At 31.0% G+C, this 19,654-nt stretch overlaps 2 protein-coding genes across 10 annotated transcripts in view; both read right to left on the bottom strand.

The window, feature by feature from the left end:
- LOC127736190 (uncharacterized) overlaps nucleotides 1-1,198 on the bottom strand; it is a 46,731-nt gene extending 45,533 nt beyond the window's left edge. The window contains exon 1 of one of the 2 annotated variants that reach the window (XM_052246764.1): nucleotides 957-1,198. The gene's annotated coding sequence lies outside the window, so the exon portion shown is untranslated. The remainder of the gene's footprint in view (nucleotides 1-956) is intronic. The other variant, XM_052246763.1, reaches the window with a different exon arrangement.
- LOC127736192 (multiple PDZ domain protein-like) overlaps nucleotides 1-19,654 on the bottom strand; it is a 158,733-nt gene that overhangs the window by 94,790 nt on the left and 44,289 nt on the right. For 3 of the 8 annotated variants that reach the window (XM_052246772.1, XM_052246773.1, XM_052246774.1), the window contains 4 exons: nucleotides 18,762-19,237; nucleotides 15,746-15,860; nucleotides 14,269-14,401; nucleotides 8,923-10,467 (listed from right to left, as the gene is read on the bottom strand). In XM_052246772.1, the coding sequence (XP_052102732.1) occupies nucleotides 10,360-10,467; nucleotides 14,269-14,401; nucleotides 15,746-15,860; nucleotides 18,762-19,237 (832 nt within the window). In that variant the 3' untranslated portion in view covers nucleotides 8,923-10,359. Of the gene's footprint in view, nucleotides 1-8,491; nucleotides 10,468-13,262; nucleotides 13,285-14,268; nucleotides 14,402-15,745; nucleotides 15,861-18,761; nucleotides 19,238-19,654 lie in introns of those variants that run through there. The other 5 variants (XM_052246770.1, XM_052246767.1, XM_052246766.1 and 2 more) reach the window with 5 other exon arrangements.

Genomic DNA, 19,654 nt, shown 5'->3' with positions numbered 1-19,654 from the left:
TCATTACATAAATATCAATATAATATATGACATATTTAAGGATATTATCGTCATATTTACATGTCATCTGATCTCTATCCTAATCGTCAAAATCTCATCTATGAAAAATCTAGATTAACATGGCCTATCCTTTTCTCTAGTCTACTTTACACCAGACAAATATAGCCAGACTTTACATTTAACCATCCTTCAATCTTTTTTTCAAATGAAAATTCAATTATTGAATATTTCATTGAAATTTCAACCTTATTTTAATGCCATTGTTTAATTGGGCAAATATTTTTACCTGATGATATAAACAGGTCTAAAATAAGCTGAGATTTATTGTCACATTTATATATTATGTCCTACAGGCTATTTAAATTTTAACTTTTAAAAAAGAAAGATGTAATAGCATACATGATTAAAATACACAGTATTTATATATGTATTAGGCAATTGCAAGGCTAATAAAAAAGAAAGTATTGTTATACAGCTCAAAGTTGGAAGTTTTGAAGGTTTATATTAGACCTTGACATTCATTTCTGCAATTTTCTTAATATTTTTAATGTGCAGGAGTGTTTTGTGACTTTTAAACTAGGAGCGTTCTAGTTTGAATGGTGGTCGACAGGGATGACACCTCTATCCATTTGCCAACCTTGCTAAGCATTACTTATTATGGTTTTATTTTTTGTCACAATAATAATTAACAGAGATGGGCTGAGCATCTGTAATTTCATGACATTATGCTAAATCAAAGATTTACAAGTAATACCAAATCACTAATTGAAAACAAGCACCTGTTAAGGTCTTACTATTTCAAAGAATTTATTTCAAAATATTATTACCAAATACATTTTCCCATATACATATAGGATGCCAAAGATTTAACAACATTATTTACTAATAAATCTCTCATTCTAAGTATTTATTTACTTCGGTTTAACATGAACTTATTTTTTACCAAACTAACTTACCTTTTAAGTTATTTATTTCCTAATTTGTAAACAGATGTATTACGAAAAAAAGTTTTTTACATTCCATGCATGCAATGTGAATAGTTACACCTCCGTGACAATACAATCTTCTATCTGTAACTTTCTATTCATACTCGGCTACTCTATTTCATTTAATTGACACATAAACACCTCCCAATGATAAAATAAAGAATCTTCCTTCATCAAGTTTACTATGTTTTCACCGAGATTTAAATTTGACAATAACCCATGTAAACGTCAGGAATTTGCAGGTATGGGTGTGAAGCAGAGCGTTGAGAATACTATACTTACTACAGGGTAGATCTATTATTTATTAATATTAGGCCATAACATTTTGTTTACTTTTATCGTTCAATCGTTCAATCTACAAATATGACCTGCAATGTGACAGATAATCGTATGATGTTATCTTTTTCTTACCTATCAAATATTTTTATGATTAGTAAAAAATGTGCAAATTGACAACCAGGTTATGAGTTATGAAAGATAAGGTTTACTAATTTGACATAAAGATCAGAAGGACATAAAGACCAATTTTTCAACACTAAACTATGAGTGTTGTTATTTCCTTGAAAGTAATATGACAGAGAAAAAATAAACATGTTATGAAAATTAAAAAAAAATATTCAAATTTGTTAATGTTGTGATAATGATATCATAATGAACATATTTTATGATAAAATTAACCAAAAAATGTTTCTAGTAATTTTATGTGCATTTGCCATGAAAAAGACATCAAACTCATTATAAAAAATAAAAATATTTTCAGAGAATTTTTTTTTACTTCATTGCCCCTACTCCTTTTAAAAAATACATGTATAAATATTGTATTCAGGTGAAACTTGAGCCATTTATATTTTGTTAGGCTAACTTCAAAGTGTCACTCTTTTTTCTGAATTCCTTTATTAATTATTATTTCAGCAGCAATTTATTTCTTAATATAGTTTTTTTAAGAAATCAAAATATATTTGACTAAATGCTAGAAAATAATGTTGAAACATTTTCAAACTAAGACTATAATTTTCAAAATTTGTGGTATAAGTTGTACTTTACCATTAGGTTTAACTTGGATATTTTGTACAGATAACTGTCATATATATAAAAAAGAAGATGTGGTATGATTGCCAATGAGACAACTCTCCACAAGAGACCAAATGACACAGAAATTGACAACTATAGGTCACCGTACGGCCTTCAACAATGAGCAAAGTCAATACCGCACAGTCAGCTATAAAAGACCCCGAAATGACAATGTAAAACAATTCAAACGAGAAAACTAACGGCCTAATTTATGTACAAAAAATGAACGAAAAACAAATATGTAACACATAAACAAACGACAGATATTTGACTGAGAAATTTTGTACAGATAACTGTAACCATATGTTGACTGGGATATTTTGTACAGATAACTGTAACCTTATGTCTGTCATATGTTTACTGGGATATTTTGTACAGATAACTGTAACCTTATGTCTGTCATATGTTGACTGGGATATTTTGTACAGATAACTGTAACCTTATGTCTGTCATATGTTGACTGGGATATTTTGTACAGATAACTGTAACCTTATGTCTGTCATATGTTGACTGGGATATTTTGTACAGATAACTGTAACCTTATGTCTGACGTATGTTTACTGGGATATTTTGTACAGATAACTGTAACCTTATGTCTGTCATGTGTTTACTGGGATATTTTGTACAGATAACTGTAACCTTATGTCTGTCATATGTTGACTGGGATATTTTGTACAGATAACTGTAACCTTATGTCTGACGTATGTTTACTGGGATATTTTGTACAGATAACTGTAACCTTATGTCTGTCATGTGTTTACTGGGATATTTTGTACAGATAACTGTAACCTTATGTCTGTCATATGTGATTTTCGTTAATTGTTGTTTTGTTATAAATTAGGTCATTTGTGTTCTCGTTTAAATTGTTTTTACATTTTGCATGTCGTTTTTTATATAGCCGACTGTTCAGTATGGGTTTTCCTTATTGTTGAAGGTCGTACAATTGCCTATAATTGCTAACTTTTACTTCATTTGAACTCTGGTGGATTATAAGTTGTCTCATTTGCAATCATACCACACCTCCTTATTTTTATTTTTACAAATGAAAACCAGACTACAAAATTACTGTGTGAAATATGTGGTATAAAAGAGAATCTCTCTTATTTCTGTTAAAAAGTTCACATAACTTTGTATGGTATCATTTTCACCATGACAAGGATATTCATGACACATGTATTATATAAGTTTATGAGAAAACATTTCTTTTTTATTGCCTCATTAATTTTGAATAGATGATCCATCATGAGAATTGAATTTTGGAATATTTTCACCCAAAATTAACATGATTGTTAAACTTATTTTTTATGGTTGTCCTCAACTTATCAACACCTTTAAGATCCTACCTAGTTTTCCTACATAACAGCAGTAGACCTAAAGATTTCCTTTTCTTTAAACTTGGTCATTGAACTCATAATGTAATACAACAAACATGTAGGGCCAATTCCCCTATCTGTTTCATTTACAAATCTAAAATTTGTCAAATCCTACTGGAACTTGAATATAAGAGAGTCTACATCATATACTTTTTACAACTTTCAACATATTTCCATAAAGTCAAAATGTTAGTCAGTGCTACATGTTAATGTTGAAGGGATTTATGATAAAAAAAATAAAAATAAATAAAAACATGAGGCAGTGATCACCTGTGTCTATATTGCTCTCCTGGTAAAAAAATCACCAGTTTCCTCATTAGGTCTTTTATATAGACATACTGTAATTTCTCTTTGTGGAGCTAAACATTTTTACAATGTTAAACCTAGCTCCGCTTGCATACAACGTTATAAAGAGGCATGACTCAAGAACGGTTAAAGTGACACCACCCAAATTCAATCTTGATCTGAGTTTTGTGGTAATAGGGCATTGTGTATAAGTTTCATAACATTTGGTTGAAGCAAACTAAAATCAGAGAACGGAAACAAAACATTCAGCAATTTTTCCATATATAAAGGGACATTACTCCAGAGCGGTATAAGTGACGCCATCCAAATTCAAACCTGATTTGTGTTTTGTGGTAATAAGCATTGTGTATAAGTGTCATAATATTTGGTTGAGGCAAATGAAAGTATAAGAATGGATACTAATTTTGGGACGGACGGATGGACAAGGATAACACTTAATGCCCTCTCTGCCACAGGGGCATAAAAACATAATGTTTTTAGAACCTTAGAAACACATATGGAAATTGAAGTAAAGATTGAAAGACTTTTTGATAATGGTCCTACCTCTTTTTATTTTCTGACATAGAATGTACTTGTATTCTTTTCAACCTTCCCGAGTTCATATGTAGTATAATGTAGTCAATTAAAACTAGAGATTCTGACAAACCTTTCTATGTAATGAGATATATAAAGTTGATCTTATGAGTGTGAGAAGGCAGGATTTCATTACCAACTAATTCAGTACTTTGAGCTTGTCTTCAGTAACTGCAAAAATTCTTCTATACAGTATTATATCGTCATTGCACAAATATTGGTAAAAATTGTTGAGAATAATAGATGAATTGGCAAGCTCATGCAAAACTATTTTCCACACTTAATTATATTTGTGCAAGGACCCTTTCATTGTATCAAAACTAGATAAATGATGAGGCTTTTATGTTACCCAAACTTAACAAAACGTCACCATTTTTTAGGTCATATATCATTTTTTGAGTAACTTCAGTGATTTTTTCATTGGTTTAGGTCATATATCATTTTTTGAGTAACTTCAGTGATTTTTTTCATTGGTTCTGATACATGATGACACGTTCTTTCTAAAAGATAGTTTTTCCCAATATTGCTTGAGGTTCTGGGAAATGTTTTCATATGCATTTAGACCATTACACCATGCTGACTACATGTATCCATGTATTTCAATCAGCTGTTGACATTCACAAATCTGGATTTTGATTTAAAGATACAGGTGATCTGCTGAAAATCGACCACCTAAAGAATTTAAATAATTTTGTTTATTCAGTGAAATCTAATCACAATTTAAACATATTTTATCCAATTTAGATTTCATGTTTCAATTGATAAAGCAATTAATAAACACTCAGTACGATATTAGTGTTAAATTGTTGGATAAGTCAATGGGAGGTTCCAAATAAAAGTCAATTTTATAGAAACAGATTACTTGACATTTCTCTTCTGTCAGAAAATAGAAAAATGGAAAATTGAAAGCTATATTTATTTAGTTATTACAAAGACATATAAAACCATTTTTTGTTTCTAGTTATTACATGTTATAGTTACTGTGGATTCATTAATATTCGTTGGATACCAATTTTTGTGGATTTCGTGGGAACAGGGGAACCACGAATTTAAATGCTCAACGAATTACAAATTTTCTAAAGGAAGGTATGCAGACTTTGCCAAAACCAAGAAATTTAATATCCACAAAAATGCAAGTTTTCCTCAATCCACGAAAATTGGTACCCACGAAAATAAATTAATCCACAGTATCGGAACAGTCAGGGTATACACATATACTGTAGTTTCATTTATTTTCCTGGGTACTAATTTTCATGGATTGATGAACACTTATAATATTGTGGATACATGATTTCATGTCTTGCCAAAGTCTGTACAAAACATATAGAAAATTTGTACTTCGTAGAATATCTAAATTCTTGGTTTACCTATATCTTTTATATCCATGAAAATCGTTATCCAACAAATAATATTGCATCCACAGTAAAGATATATTTTTTTACGATATCAAGCCTTCAAAATTAAGTTCTCAGTTCCGTGTATGGACCATACTGGCAGTATCTTATGACAAGAATTCCAGTATAGTATTACAAAGATGTCACAGTCTAGTGTAAAATTATATAGGTAACATTCCAACCCTGTACAATTTCTTGGTAGAAGGATGAGTATTCAGTTTAAAAGAAGCAAAACACAAATTAGTTTCATGATTTATATTTCAACTGAAAATAAATGACAAATATTTTGCCATAACTGTGAATAAAATTATACATTTCGTAGAACATGACATTAATCTCATAAATAACAAATTGCTATACTAATTCATGCTAACATACAAATGAAAACAATATTAGTTAAAAACATACATGTTTATACAATATAAGTCTGCACCTCCTCAGACTTGTTTTTTAAACAGTTACTATAACCTTTGACAATTACAGAACTGGTCGTATAGAGTATAATGGATGTGGATTTCATGATGAACTATAAACAGTAAAAATTAATGTAAACCAAACCACTATGTACTCCAGTTAAATACGATTTTCATATATGGATTTATTTACATATGTCTTTATTTATTAAATTAGTGTTATCTCCCCTATTACAATACTTGGTTGTGAATAAAGATTTTTGAAAAAAGGGGGGTTCACAAGGCAACATTAGAAGAGGACTTTGCATTTACCATATACGTAGCTCTATAAAGGGGGGGCAGGGCTGGTGAAATGAAGAGCAAAATCAATTTCCCAGACAGTTGCCATTATCAGCCAACTTACATCACTGTTTCTGGAATGTAAAATCATTAACTATCTTATCTAATGGGGAAATCAACCAAAAGTAAATATCCTGTCTGTATTTGGGTATGTGAGTATGTATGAGCACTAAATGTGGTTTGATTTACAGAAATTTCAACATAAATGATAAACAAGGTGAACAAAGTAAAACATGAACTATAAAACAATGATACAAAATAGGTGTAGGTGTTGACATCATTTAAAACAGTATTGCACTTAAGTAAATACCAAGATACAGAAGCCATTTTGTTCACCAGGTTTTCAATTCTTGCAATGAATCTGATGTTATGAGTATCATAGTATTCTAATTGATGATTCAAAATATATATGTTATTAAAAATGCTTATGAAATACATGTAAAATGATAACCTGAAAAAATGCATAAGTACAATAGAGATATCTAAAGATTTACCAAGATAACCACATAAGTGAGGAAATATGACCGTTTTTAAATGGGATTTCAGACTAACTTTATATCGGTGAAAATCTATCTATAAAAGTAATTCCTGGTAAAAAAAAAAGATATCTCAACTAAAATCCTATTTTCAGTTTCAGAAAACATTTCTATTTGGTGTATGTCATCGTCTTACAACATTGAATAAAATTGAGAATGGAAACGGGGAATGTGTCAAAGAGACAACAACCCGACCAAAGAGCAGAAAACAGCCTAAGGCCACCAATGGGTCTTCAACACAGCGAGAAAATCTCGCATCAGGAGGCAGAAGTTTATTTGTTATTATTCAAATGCTTTGAATTCTTAGTTAGTTTTGTTTAACTAAACAATCATTATATCATCTCTTTTGGGTGATCAACAGACACCCTAATTGATCTAAATGTATCTTCTAACAAGAAATAAAGACATTAATAAAATCTGGTTGGTAAATATAAAACTGAGGAAAGTAAACTATCATTGATGTCAGTCTCCAAACATGTGAACTTCTTGATACATATTGTCTTTAATTTAAATTGGTTAAATCTGGTTGTATATTTATATACTGTTTACTGCACTGAAGTTTAAGTAATGATATATGAAACACAAGGATCTCAAATTGACAGCAAACTGGTTTTCAGAAGACATATTTGTAATTGTAATTTTGTAACACTCCACCTCCAAAAAATTTTTGTCATGAGAAACTAAATATATAAAATTTGAATGGTTTTCAAGTTATTGCACTAAAACGACAAAAAGAAGATTTTTTGTTTTTATCAAGAAACACAACACCTGAATTGCAATGGTGAAAATCATCAATATCTAACAATCTCCATTTTGTCATGGGAAACATTAAATCACAAGAGTGCACACGCTGAAATGTCTCGCCTTCTTTACTAATCATTGATATTATGTTGATAGTCCTAAATATAAAGCTTTATTACAACTGTCACATAAACTTAACATTAACCAAGTAAACTAAACATTGACCAATGAACCATGAAAATGAGGTCAAGGTCAGATGAACCATGCTAGGCAGGCATGTACAGCTAACAATTCTTCCATACAACAAATATAGTTGACCTATTGCTTATAGTTTAAGAAAAACAGACGAAAACACAAAAACTTAACACTGAGCAATGAACCTTGAAAATGAGGTCAAGGTCAAATAAAACCTGCGTGACTGACATATAGATCATAAAATATTTCCATACACCAAATATAGTTGAACTATTGCATATAGTATTAGAAAAAAAGACCAAAACTCAAAAACTTAACTTTGACCACTGAACCATGAAAATGAGGTCAAGGTAAGATGACACCTGCCAGCTAGACATGTACACCTTACAATCATTCCATACACCAAATATAGCTGACCTATTGCATGCAGTATTAGAAAAAAAGACCAAAACTCAAAAACTTAACTTTGACCACTGAACCATGAAAATGAGGTCAAGGTCAGATGACACCTGCCAGCTAGACATGTACACCTTACAATCATTCCATACACCAAATAAAGTAGACCTATTGCATAAAGTATAAGAAAAACAGACCAAAACACAAAAACTTAACTATAACCACTGAACCATGAAAATGAGGTCAAGGTCAGATGACACCTGCCAGTTGGACATGTACACCTTACAGTCCTTCCATACACCGAATATACTAGACCTATTGCTTATAGTATCTGAGATATGGACTTGACCACGAAAACTTAACCTTGTTCACTGATCCATGAAATGAGGTCGAGGTCAAGTGAAAACTGTCTGACGGGCATGAGGACCTTGCAAGGTACGCACATACCAAATATAGTTATCCTATTACTTATAATAAGAGAGAATTTAACATTACAAAAAATCTGAACTTTTTTTTCAAGTAGTCACTGAACCATGAAAATGAGGTCAAGGACATTGGACATGTGACTGACTGAAACCGTAACATGAGGCATCCATATACAAAGTATGAAGCATCCAGGTCTTCCATCTTCTAAAATATAAAGCTTTTAAGAAGTTAGCTAACGCCGCCGCCGCCGCCGCCGCCGCCGGATCGCTATCCCTATGTCGAGCTTTCTGCGACAAAAGTCGCAGGCTCGACAAAAAAATGAAAAGGATTTGTTTAAGAGTTCTTAAGCTATCACATGGAAAAAGTTTGGAGCTGCCTATCCACCTGTAGAAGTACTCAAATTAATAGTTGGACTACCCCTCCAGAAAACCCAGTTAAAAAATATAACTTCATAAGTCGTCTTGTCACAAAAGTTATAACAATTACATCACAAGTAAAGGCTTTTTTCAATTTGGTCTATTTTAAAATTACTATTTTTTTCTAATTTCATAATCATTTAAACATGATAGAGTCGTGTGTATAATTTTCAAGAGCGTTCTCAATATGATTTACAAAAAAAATGTACAAATATATCCTATAGAGTACACCTTTCTGTCCTAATTTACGATAGTGTTTTCAATCCAAAAAATTGTCTTTACTTCAAACAGAAGAACATTCAGTTTTGAAGTGTGCTAGTTTATCTATTGAATTTCTAAACTGAGAAATTGTCTGCACCAAGAACCATTAACAATATGTACTAGTAAAGTGAAAATTGTTTTAACTTTGCAAAATTTTCCATGAAATTTGTTTACATCAATAGAAAATGTATCCTGAATGAACCTGCAATAGATTAATGGCAAAAAAGTTTAAGTTTAAACTGGAAGGAAAACTATATATGTAACATTGATTTGACTGTAATTAAAAAAACCTACACCATAATATCACAAGCACTTGTTAATATCTTGTAAACTTTCAGTTCTGCAGAAACGCCTATGGTAGGTCTTATTTTTGTGAGGCAGGAACAAAAATTGAAATATAAATGATGAATGAAAAAAGACAGGTAGAAATCAAATGATGGCAAAGCTTTTTGGCACTAAAACATGAGCGCCAAAATTAAGTAAAACAATAAACAAACTAAATAAACAAAACTGTAATACTGATTGACTTACTGTCATGGCAACGAATACAGAAATTTGTAGAACTAAATAAATGCTACAATAGAAAATCTGAATAAATCAGTATACTGTCGTGACAAGGCTTCAACGAATACATAAATTTGCAGCACTAAATAAATGCTACAATAGAAAATCTGAATAAATCAAATATGTAAATAACATGTACAGTTCTACTGAACTTCACAAGACTTTAGCCAACAAAAACAAAAACAAATTAATTGAGACATATAATTAATGAATAAATAACATGCAGTTTGAAACAGTTCACTAATGCTTCATTGATCAAAAGCTCTATGTATTAAAAAATCCATAACAAAGAGTAGGCACAGAAATTGTTCCCTCTTTTCCTGGTCCAGAAAGTAATAAAACAGATCTATGCCAAAGCACTCTACAGTATTAAATGTATCCTGGGTTATCAGAATCAAATGGCGTACCTTCATCGTTGTTTTTAGCTGGTTTATATCTAACAACTGGTTTGGCTTGTGGGATATTTATCACAACAGTCTGAAAAATAAAGAAAAAAGTTTTGTTTTCTAATGACAACAAAAACGAATACAAGTTAAAATTTGTTAATTTCACCTGAAGATAAATTTTATCTGAGTTGTTTCCCTTGAAACAGCTCTGACTGACTAATCACGTGGCTAAGATAAACTGATATTGCATATTTTCCAGATGTTTTTGAGAACTTAAGTTATATTTAGTGAAGCATTCATACTAAGTGAAGAAAAAATATCATAAGTTATAAATGTACTTTATTCAGTATTGGAATATGAAATAAGTGCAGGTTCAGAATTAAATAAGACAAATGTCGTGAGCTCAGTATAAAAGTATTGTTTTCAAATCTATCATTTATTATATTCATATGTTCTTGTAAACTCCAGATAAAAATCCTTATATACATTTAAACATGCACTGCCAGCGGGTTTTGTAGAGGCAGCCCGATAAACATGCAATAAAGCATCGCTTATGCAGCATTTTTTCATAACAGCTCCTCTTCATATGCCATGCTAATGTAGGTATATAATACTGTATACAGTAAATACATTTTCATTATAACACAGAAGTCAAATCAGATATCACTGTTATTTTTTGGTTAACCGAAATATTCGTACCAACAACTTTTTAAAGTGAAATGAGTGGCTTTAAAATCCCCCAAAATTGAGTTCTTTTTACATATATATAGTAAAACTAGAAAGCAGATTAATATCTGCAGGCATAACAAAAAGTCTGGACGACTGTTTGATTTCAAAAGAATGGAAGGACAGAAGGAGTGAGGACATAAAATTTACACATAATTATCTTTTCTATTTTATTATTCTGGACACTGTGTACATACATTTTGAGTAACTGAAATGCAGAATGTAACGATGACCAACTGTCTTTTGGCTTCTAGATGACACCATCCTTAATGTTTCCATAAAATTATATATGTGGTCCCTTATATGACCATAGCAATCATTCTCTTGGTAATTTTTTGTACAGACAGCCTTATGGTTGCCAATTATTTCAAGCAAATGATATAAAATCAGCAAAACTTTAAGATTTCAGAAATAGAATTTTCTGATAGTTAAAAAAGTGCTTCATGTTTAAAAGAATTTTCTGATTGTTTAAAAGTACTTCATGTTTAATAGAATTTTCTGATTATTTAAAAGTGCTTCATGTTTAATAGAATTTTCTATGTATAATCAGTTATCTAATGTTGGAAATAATATAAATTAGGAACGGTAGTATATTGTAGAATTGTGATCATCCACCGGTTAATACAAAGAGAAATACACTATACATTATATATTTACAAGATGCACATATTCACAAGGGTAAAGATAAGTTTATCTGGGATAATCAGTTTGCTTTTTATTGATAAAAATTAATGAATGGTATCTTCAAAAGAGACATAATGGTATTACTTCTTAACTACTTCCATGCAGGGATAGAAATTGATGGTCAGCCTTCACTCTCCAGAAGGGACTGTCAAACTGGTGAAAGTAATTATGGAATAGAGTAAATGTTACCATAGGAAATATTGAAAAGAAACCTTCTACGTCATTTGGTCTCTGGTGGATAGTTGTCTCATTGGCAATCATACCAAATCATATTTTTATACTGATTACTGTAAAATATGGGTTTTGTTCATGCTAGATTCAAGGAATATTATTGTCTATGCTTCTATCTTTCTAGACAAAGAGTTAATACAATGAATGCTGCAATATTTTCATTTTAAGTTATTTTAAAAGGTAAGGTTTTCTCAAACTCAGGTTAAGGTCAAATGAAATCTGTCGGGTCAATATTTTCAAGTAATGAATTCACAAACAAAATATTTCAACCTACCATGTATATTTTATGGTTTATAAAGCTTTAAAATATTAAAAGTTAAAGCTGACCGCTGGAATATGAAAATGATATCAATGCCTTATATATGTCTTATATTAGAAAGGCATAAATTCCTAAAATAAATCTGATCACTCGGAAATGAGGTCAGAACCAACAGATTTTAGTCAGGCAGATCTATATTCCTCACAACAATCCACATACCAAATACTGTTGACCTAGCATGTATAGTTACTGAGGATAAGACCTATGGTAACCTGAACACTGGAGCTTTAAAATGAGGTCAAGGTGACAAGATTTCATAATGAACATGGGTCATACAGATTTGATAACATTGGTGAAAGAGGGGATAACATAGTAAGATTTTCTGCAAATTATAAATGCCAATGTCATTGCTACCATTTATATTATAGAGAAGTCTCGCGAATCATGACTTTAATCATAGGCAAAACAAAATGACTTTCTTTTGCAACTTGATCTTTGAGTATTTTGAACTACTGATTGTTTTATTAAAAATAACATTGATGGCCTATAAATACATTGTCACTGTAACAGTTTCAAAACTCAGTTCTTACCATTGTCTTTCATTGTTCTAAACCAGTTCTATACTTCCTAGCAGGGAAATTAATCTGTTTACCGGCAGATCAGTAATCATAATAGTTTTAGCATGTAACTCCAGTACATTTTTACAAACAAAGAAATGATTTAATACTATTCAAAGTTAATATTTCAACTAAATGTTATAGTTTAACTAAACTTTATTCATATCTTTAAAAAAGTCAAGGTCAAATAAAAGTTCAATAACAATCTATCACCTTCAAATATGGTGTGAAGATTTTTTAAAAGTACATGTAGAAATCTAATGTAGTTTATAATAGTTTTTTGAATAAATAAACCATAAAGCATAAGAACGTTGAATGACCTTGACTTTTTTCCAGACTATTCCATGCCTGTACCATATAGATTTATACCTGAATATCAATCAATTCCTTCCTACAATAGTATGTAATGAAAAGACTGTACAAAATGGTGTTTATAGTTCATTAAACAGTAGAACTTTTCAATTTTATTAGTCCTATGGTACTAACAGGCTATTATTTGAACTTGGAATTATTTTTAATTATGGAATTTGCGTAACTTCTTGTGCTTAAAATTTTTAATAAATTCCATGTTTATTTGGTATTATAAATTGTTTTGAGCGGTTCATAACACTTTCCATAAAATGTATTTTGTATAGATAGTGTTGTGCGCGGCACAGTACATTCTATTGAAAATGTACTATCTTCTGTGTAATAGAAAGTGTTGTGTGCAGCACAGAACATTAAAGTACAGAATAAACATGGAATTTATTAAAAATTTCAAGCCGAGAAATTATGCAAATTCCATAATTAAAAATAATTCCAAGTTGAAATAATAGCCTGTTTACTATAAAAATCTGTTCAAATCATCCTTTAGTTAACAAAGCTTCTGGCTATGAGGATCAAAACCTTTTGGAATTTTTTTTCTTTCGGACTACTTTGCAACCTAAATTTTCTGAAATAATGATGACGCTGAAATTCTTTAAATGATATAAATTGTAAAAATCAAGCTGCCATTCAGCTTTTTCTTTGCCAACTAAACCTAGCAATACTGGCTATTTCAGTAAAAAAAACGACAAGTGAAATAACATTAATACATATCCCACCTATAATTTAACAACCTAACTTCCCGTTATAGTCACTTTTTATCACAATAAATAGATTCAAGGGAAAATGTGAGCAGAGATTCTCACAAACTTATATCCTCACTGAGGACTTTTTGAAGTTAAAAATTATAACGTTCGGATCTAAAGTTTGAAATTTTCATTGAAATAAGGGTATAGGTTTATGAGTTATGAATACAAGATGTATATTCTTTCTTTAGAAATGCCACATTTTGCTATGAAACTCCAAATTCAATTTTCCAGTAAATAGAAATTGTAAAAAATTCAAATCTGACCTTATGTTTTTGTTTCCTTTTAATAACCAATGTAACATTGCCTGGTTGTAAACCACGAAATATTTGGTGAGCATCTAATAAGGATAAGTTCTGTAACGATCTACCATTCACTTCCAATATCATGTCTTCTTTTCTGTTCAAAAATAGCAGAGACATTAAAGTAGTGATTATGGAATGATAAAGTATACTATTATTAAAAGGTATTGGTATTAAAAAATTAAATTCTCTAAAAAAAATCAAGGCTTGTGTTCCTATAACATGTTTCACACTGTAACTCAAAATTATTGACCTCGACCTTACAAACATTTGGCCCTGGGCTGTTTTCTACTCTTTGGTCGGGTTGTTGTCTCTTTGAAACATTCCTCGTTTCCTTTCTCTATTCTATTCTAACTTTGTTTGCAACACACAATCTGGCTGAGAGCAACAATTACATCAAGCATCATAAATAATCCTTACTGTATTCAAACGTCAAGTTGGGCAACACATTGTATATCTGAATTGAGGATATAAAGCTGAACTAAGTTTGTGACATATATTATTACATATTTAAGACAGACATTACAACCGTATTCCTGACACATCCTCTGGTGATTGGCAACAATACCACCAAGTATCATTAATATACTATAAATATAAATAAAGTTCACAACTGAACAAGACAGATTTCTATATATGCTACCCAAACTTTGTTTGTGATTTGATTTGATTTTTGGTGTTTTAACGCCACTTTTAAGCACCGCCTTTGGGCTATTTCGTGGCAGCCAGTTTTTTTTGGTGGAGGAAGCTGGAGTGCCCGGAGAAAACCACTGACCTTCGATAGGAAAACTGACAATCCTAGTCAATTAAGATTGGAGTCAAGTGCACCCTCACGAGCGGGGTTTGAACTCACAACCTCAGTGTTGACTGGCTAGTGATTACAGTAGTAACTACTTAGACCACTCGGCCACCTAGGCCCCCAACTTTGTTTGTTGGGGTATTAAACACCTAATCAGAAAACTTCTCATTTGAATAATGCAAACATAGAGGTCACTAGATCTTGATTGAGAGATAGCTTGGGTGACTTTTCTCGTGCAATTGAGATACATAGATGCATCGTAACTGTACAAGTGAAACACCCCAAGACAGTCAACTTCTTGAGGCGGGCCTCGGTGGCCGAGTGGTTTAAGTAGTTACTACTGTAATCACTAGCCAGTCAACACTGAGGTTGTGAGTTCAAACCCCGCTCGTGCGGGTGCACTTGACTCCAATCTTAATTGACTAGGATTGTCAGTTTTCCTATCGAAAGTCGGTGGTTTTCTCCGGGCTTAAAAGTGGCGTTAAAACACCAAAAATCAAATCAATCAAATCAACTTCTGAGTAAAGGGAGACAACTACAAAATATAAAATAAAAATGTTGTGATATTAAAGTCGCTTGCTTTCCATTTTTGAACTTCATCTTTATAAAAGCACCTACTTATTCAGTACCATATAAACCTACTTGAGTCTTCCGTCTTTATCAGCAGGGGAACCAGACTTGACATCCTGTATGTAGATATGACTGGTTCCGTTATGGTCTCTTCTCATTAGTAAAATTCCTAATCCTATTCCTTGTTCTGTCAAGAAAAAGATTAACACAAATCAAATCAAATTTACAATTTACTTTGAAAAAAACACCCCAAAAAATCAATAATTTTCAACAAATTGAGTTTAACCATTTCAGGGCTATGGTTTATCAGAATCCCTTTATGCTTCTTTCAAAGAACATAAAGATAATAGTCAGGCCACCCTTAAAAAATTCTTTGTTTGATGTTGCCTACCCATGCCTTGTAGGGTTGGGAAGGTAGGTAGGGATTTTTTTTGTTTTTTGGCCAACAACATAGACAAGAAAACTTTTTTTATAAATTGAAATGATTTGTGTCACAAATTTTTCGGGAAGGCTGCTTTGTAGGTGGGTAGGTATGCAACAGCAAACAATTTCAATTTCAATTTTATTTTTGGCCTCAAATTGCATATCTTCAATAAACTGAATTTCAATCAGGTTGGGGTTTTTTTGGTAAGAAATGACAGATGTGTTTATCGATGTACTTTAGCAACTGTGGATCACTTGACACATATTCCCTAGAGTTTCATATCGGATGGAATAAACACAACACTGGGAAGAAGGAAAACTGATTTATCTTTTCAAATGATTTACATCTATAGGTCATCCTTAAAATGAGAAAGGTCAAGTAGGTTTGTTAAAGCATGAGACTTAATTATGTCATCAAATCAATAATTTAAAAATGGGTTATCATACCACATCTTCTTATTTTTATATATAAACAATAAATTAAAATTTCTGTAACACTATAAATTTATGATTTGTATTCAATAAAAAAATGGCAAACAATATTCCATTAAGGGCATACGATACAGTTACAGGGGAGGTAATGACGTTGCTAACAATATTCCATTAAGCATTTTATTCATCTGAATTATAAAATCTATAGTTTAAAGGACAAAAAAACATAAAAATATAAACAGACAACCTAAGACAAAGTTCCTGACATAGGACAGGTACAACATAAGAGTACATTCCTTCAGGCATGTATAACTTCCATGAAATGCACTAAGTATTCCTTCTTCATACTACTGCGTTTATTCTGTTAAGACATTAAAACCCTAGGGAATGTGTGTCACAGATATTTTACACTTGTTTACTTCTTCCGAAACGAAAGACTACATTGCCAGAAAAGATTCTCTGTTACACATTAACATGGTGTCAGATTTAAACTAGTTTTTGAGTACTCAATTCTACCAAAATCTAGGTCAACAGAATAACAAAAAGTACATCACAGACTGAATATTCAAATTTAGTAAGGAAAAGTCTATTTACTTTGTAATAATAGTTTTGGAGAGGGGGAAAACAAACATGCCTACAAGTAAAACAATAGTTACTGATATTGTGTCAAAAAAAAACTTGAATCTATTAAGAGCAACCTCAAAGAAATGAATCAGCCATTATATAGAAATCATTCTTTCTAACATTCTAATACTGGTTGCTGTATTCCAGAGTAATGCATAAACACTACAGAAAAACATTATATAAATAACACATAGCTGAGAGGGTGATAGAGCAGATTGTTACCAAGCCGATGTTGACAATGTTCTTTCGAGGGGTAGCAATCTGCTCTATCACCCTCTCAGCTATGTGATATTTAATTTATTATACCGAATGTTATATCTTTATTGTCTTTTACTGTTAAATTTTATCCACCAATGGAAAATAATTTTTTTGTAATGTTTAAATACAATTTTCAAAGAAACTGACATTTCAGCTGTGTTGAATTCAAACTGTAAGAGTAAATTAATAATTTGATATATATCCACAAAAATACAATTATTTAACAATAACATAATGCTTTTAAGCTTTATTGATTAGTCTTTTAAGCTTACAAGAAAGATTTGAAAGACTACTTTCATATTTGATTGCTTTATAAATGATGTCAACATATGTTGCGGTAAATCATATTTGTTTTTCATTTATTGTTTTGTAGATAAATCAGGCCATTAGTTTCTCGTTTGAATTGTTTTACATTAGTCATTTCGAGGCCTTTTTATGCTTGCTATGCAGTTTGGGTTTTGCCCATTGTTGAAGGTTCACTGTGAGCTATAGTTGCTTACTACTACATCATTTAGTCTCTGGTGGATAGTTGTCTCATTGACAATCATACCACATCTTCTTATTTTTATGATAGGATATGAAATACCAATTTTTATGTATTTTTGGAATCTTATTTCATCAATATGCCCTAACTTAAATTTATGAGTTGGATACAAACACAAAATATCGTATCAATTTGCTTAAATTAAACTTCAATCAGAGAAGTTGTAATTATGATATGCGTTAAATAAGGATGAATCTCTAATAGAGAAATTGACATTGAAAAAAACTGCTTACAAAGTAAAACATCAACAATTAATTGAAACAGGAAAGTGTTGGTCCAGTAACACATAAAGAAAAAATTTCCCAGTCATGTAAAAACTCTTTTAATCTGAAGTATATCTAACTTCCCTATTACATACATGAAGTATTTCTATTTTTACAGCTATTCTTACCACTTGACCCAAAAATTTCCAGTCATGGTAAAGTACTTAACTGACACAATTACATAAGGACCAATTTTATATCAATTGAAACATAATATCAAATTGTTCATTTTTCACTGAAATCATTTCTATAACAATGATTTGTTTATGACCTCCATCTCAAAGTACTGTTTTAAATTTGATTCTCACATTTTATATCCATAATCTTGAAACCAGTCCAGAACATAATGATATAGGAGAGGTTTACAGGAAAAAGGTCAGCATAGGCAAAACGTGTTAACATTCACCCAAAAGAAAATTGTATACTGCACACAGCCCAAGAGAACAATAACAATAACGAAAATCAAATGCAGTTAAAAAATGAAACTTCTGATATTATTCTTTCATACATAACCTACTAAATTGCTTATATTAAGTGTACACACCTTTCTGCAGTAGAATTTGACATTTAACAGTTGGATTGAGTACAGAATTAGGTCTTTGATCTTCATCTTTGACAATATCTACTGGTAATCGTTTTACTCTCTCCTTTACTGTGTGTGGTCTAATATGAATATCATTTTTAGAATGGGTACTATTTTTAGAATCCAAATGATGGGTACTATTTTTAGAATCCAAATGATCGGTTCTATTTTTAGAATCCAAATGATCGGTACTATCTGCCTTGTCCGTATCACTGTCCATTGAAAATATCACATTTGTGTTCGTAAGAAAATCACTGAAATCAAGTTTATTACACTGACTCTTCCCTTCAACGTCATCGTAGAATCCAGCAAATTCGTCCTCGATGTTTGCTAAATTTGTACAACTACTATATGGTGAATGGCCTGGTGTTGAAACTGGACTTCCATCAGAAGAAAACTCACCACCAGATATTACTCGTCCTCCCGTATTGAAGGGGCTGAAAATATACATGTACTTAATAAATAAGATCTACAATGTAGCTAGTTATAAGTTGTTCTTTTCTTTAAATTTCATTTTATTCTCAATAAAATTTGTTATGTACAGGATTAGATCTAAAATTGTACTGGTCAAGGTGCCAGTGGAGCCTGATCTGTCTTTTTCAAATACTGTAAATTCGGCAATTATTGCGAGGTTTTTATTAATGTGAATAATGTGAATAGGTGAGTTTCGCAATAATAAGAACTTGCATTCTGATATCTGATACCGTTATATGAATATTTTTCTGAAATCACAATAATTTATCTCTCATTTTTGTCCAATCTTTAAAAATCGCAATAATAAATGTACGCAATAATTTCTAAATTTACAGTATCTAAATCCCTTATATTCCTGAATTCTGAAGCTGAATCAATAG

This window comes from Mytilus californianus, unplaced genomic scaffold (genome assembly GCF_021869535.1).
Source record: "Mytilus californianus isolate M0D057914Y unplaced genomic scaffold, xbMytCali1.0.p SCAF_3, whole genome shotgun sequence".
In the NCBI taxonomy this organism is placed as follows: Eukaryota; Metazoa; Mollusca; class Bivalvia; order Mytilida; family Mytilidae; genus Mytilus; species Mytilus californianus.
Note: the sequence above shows the minus strand (reverse complement) of the source record. Positions and strands in the feature narration are given on the sequence as shown.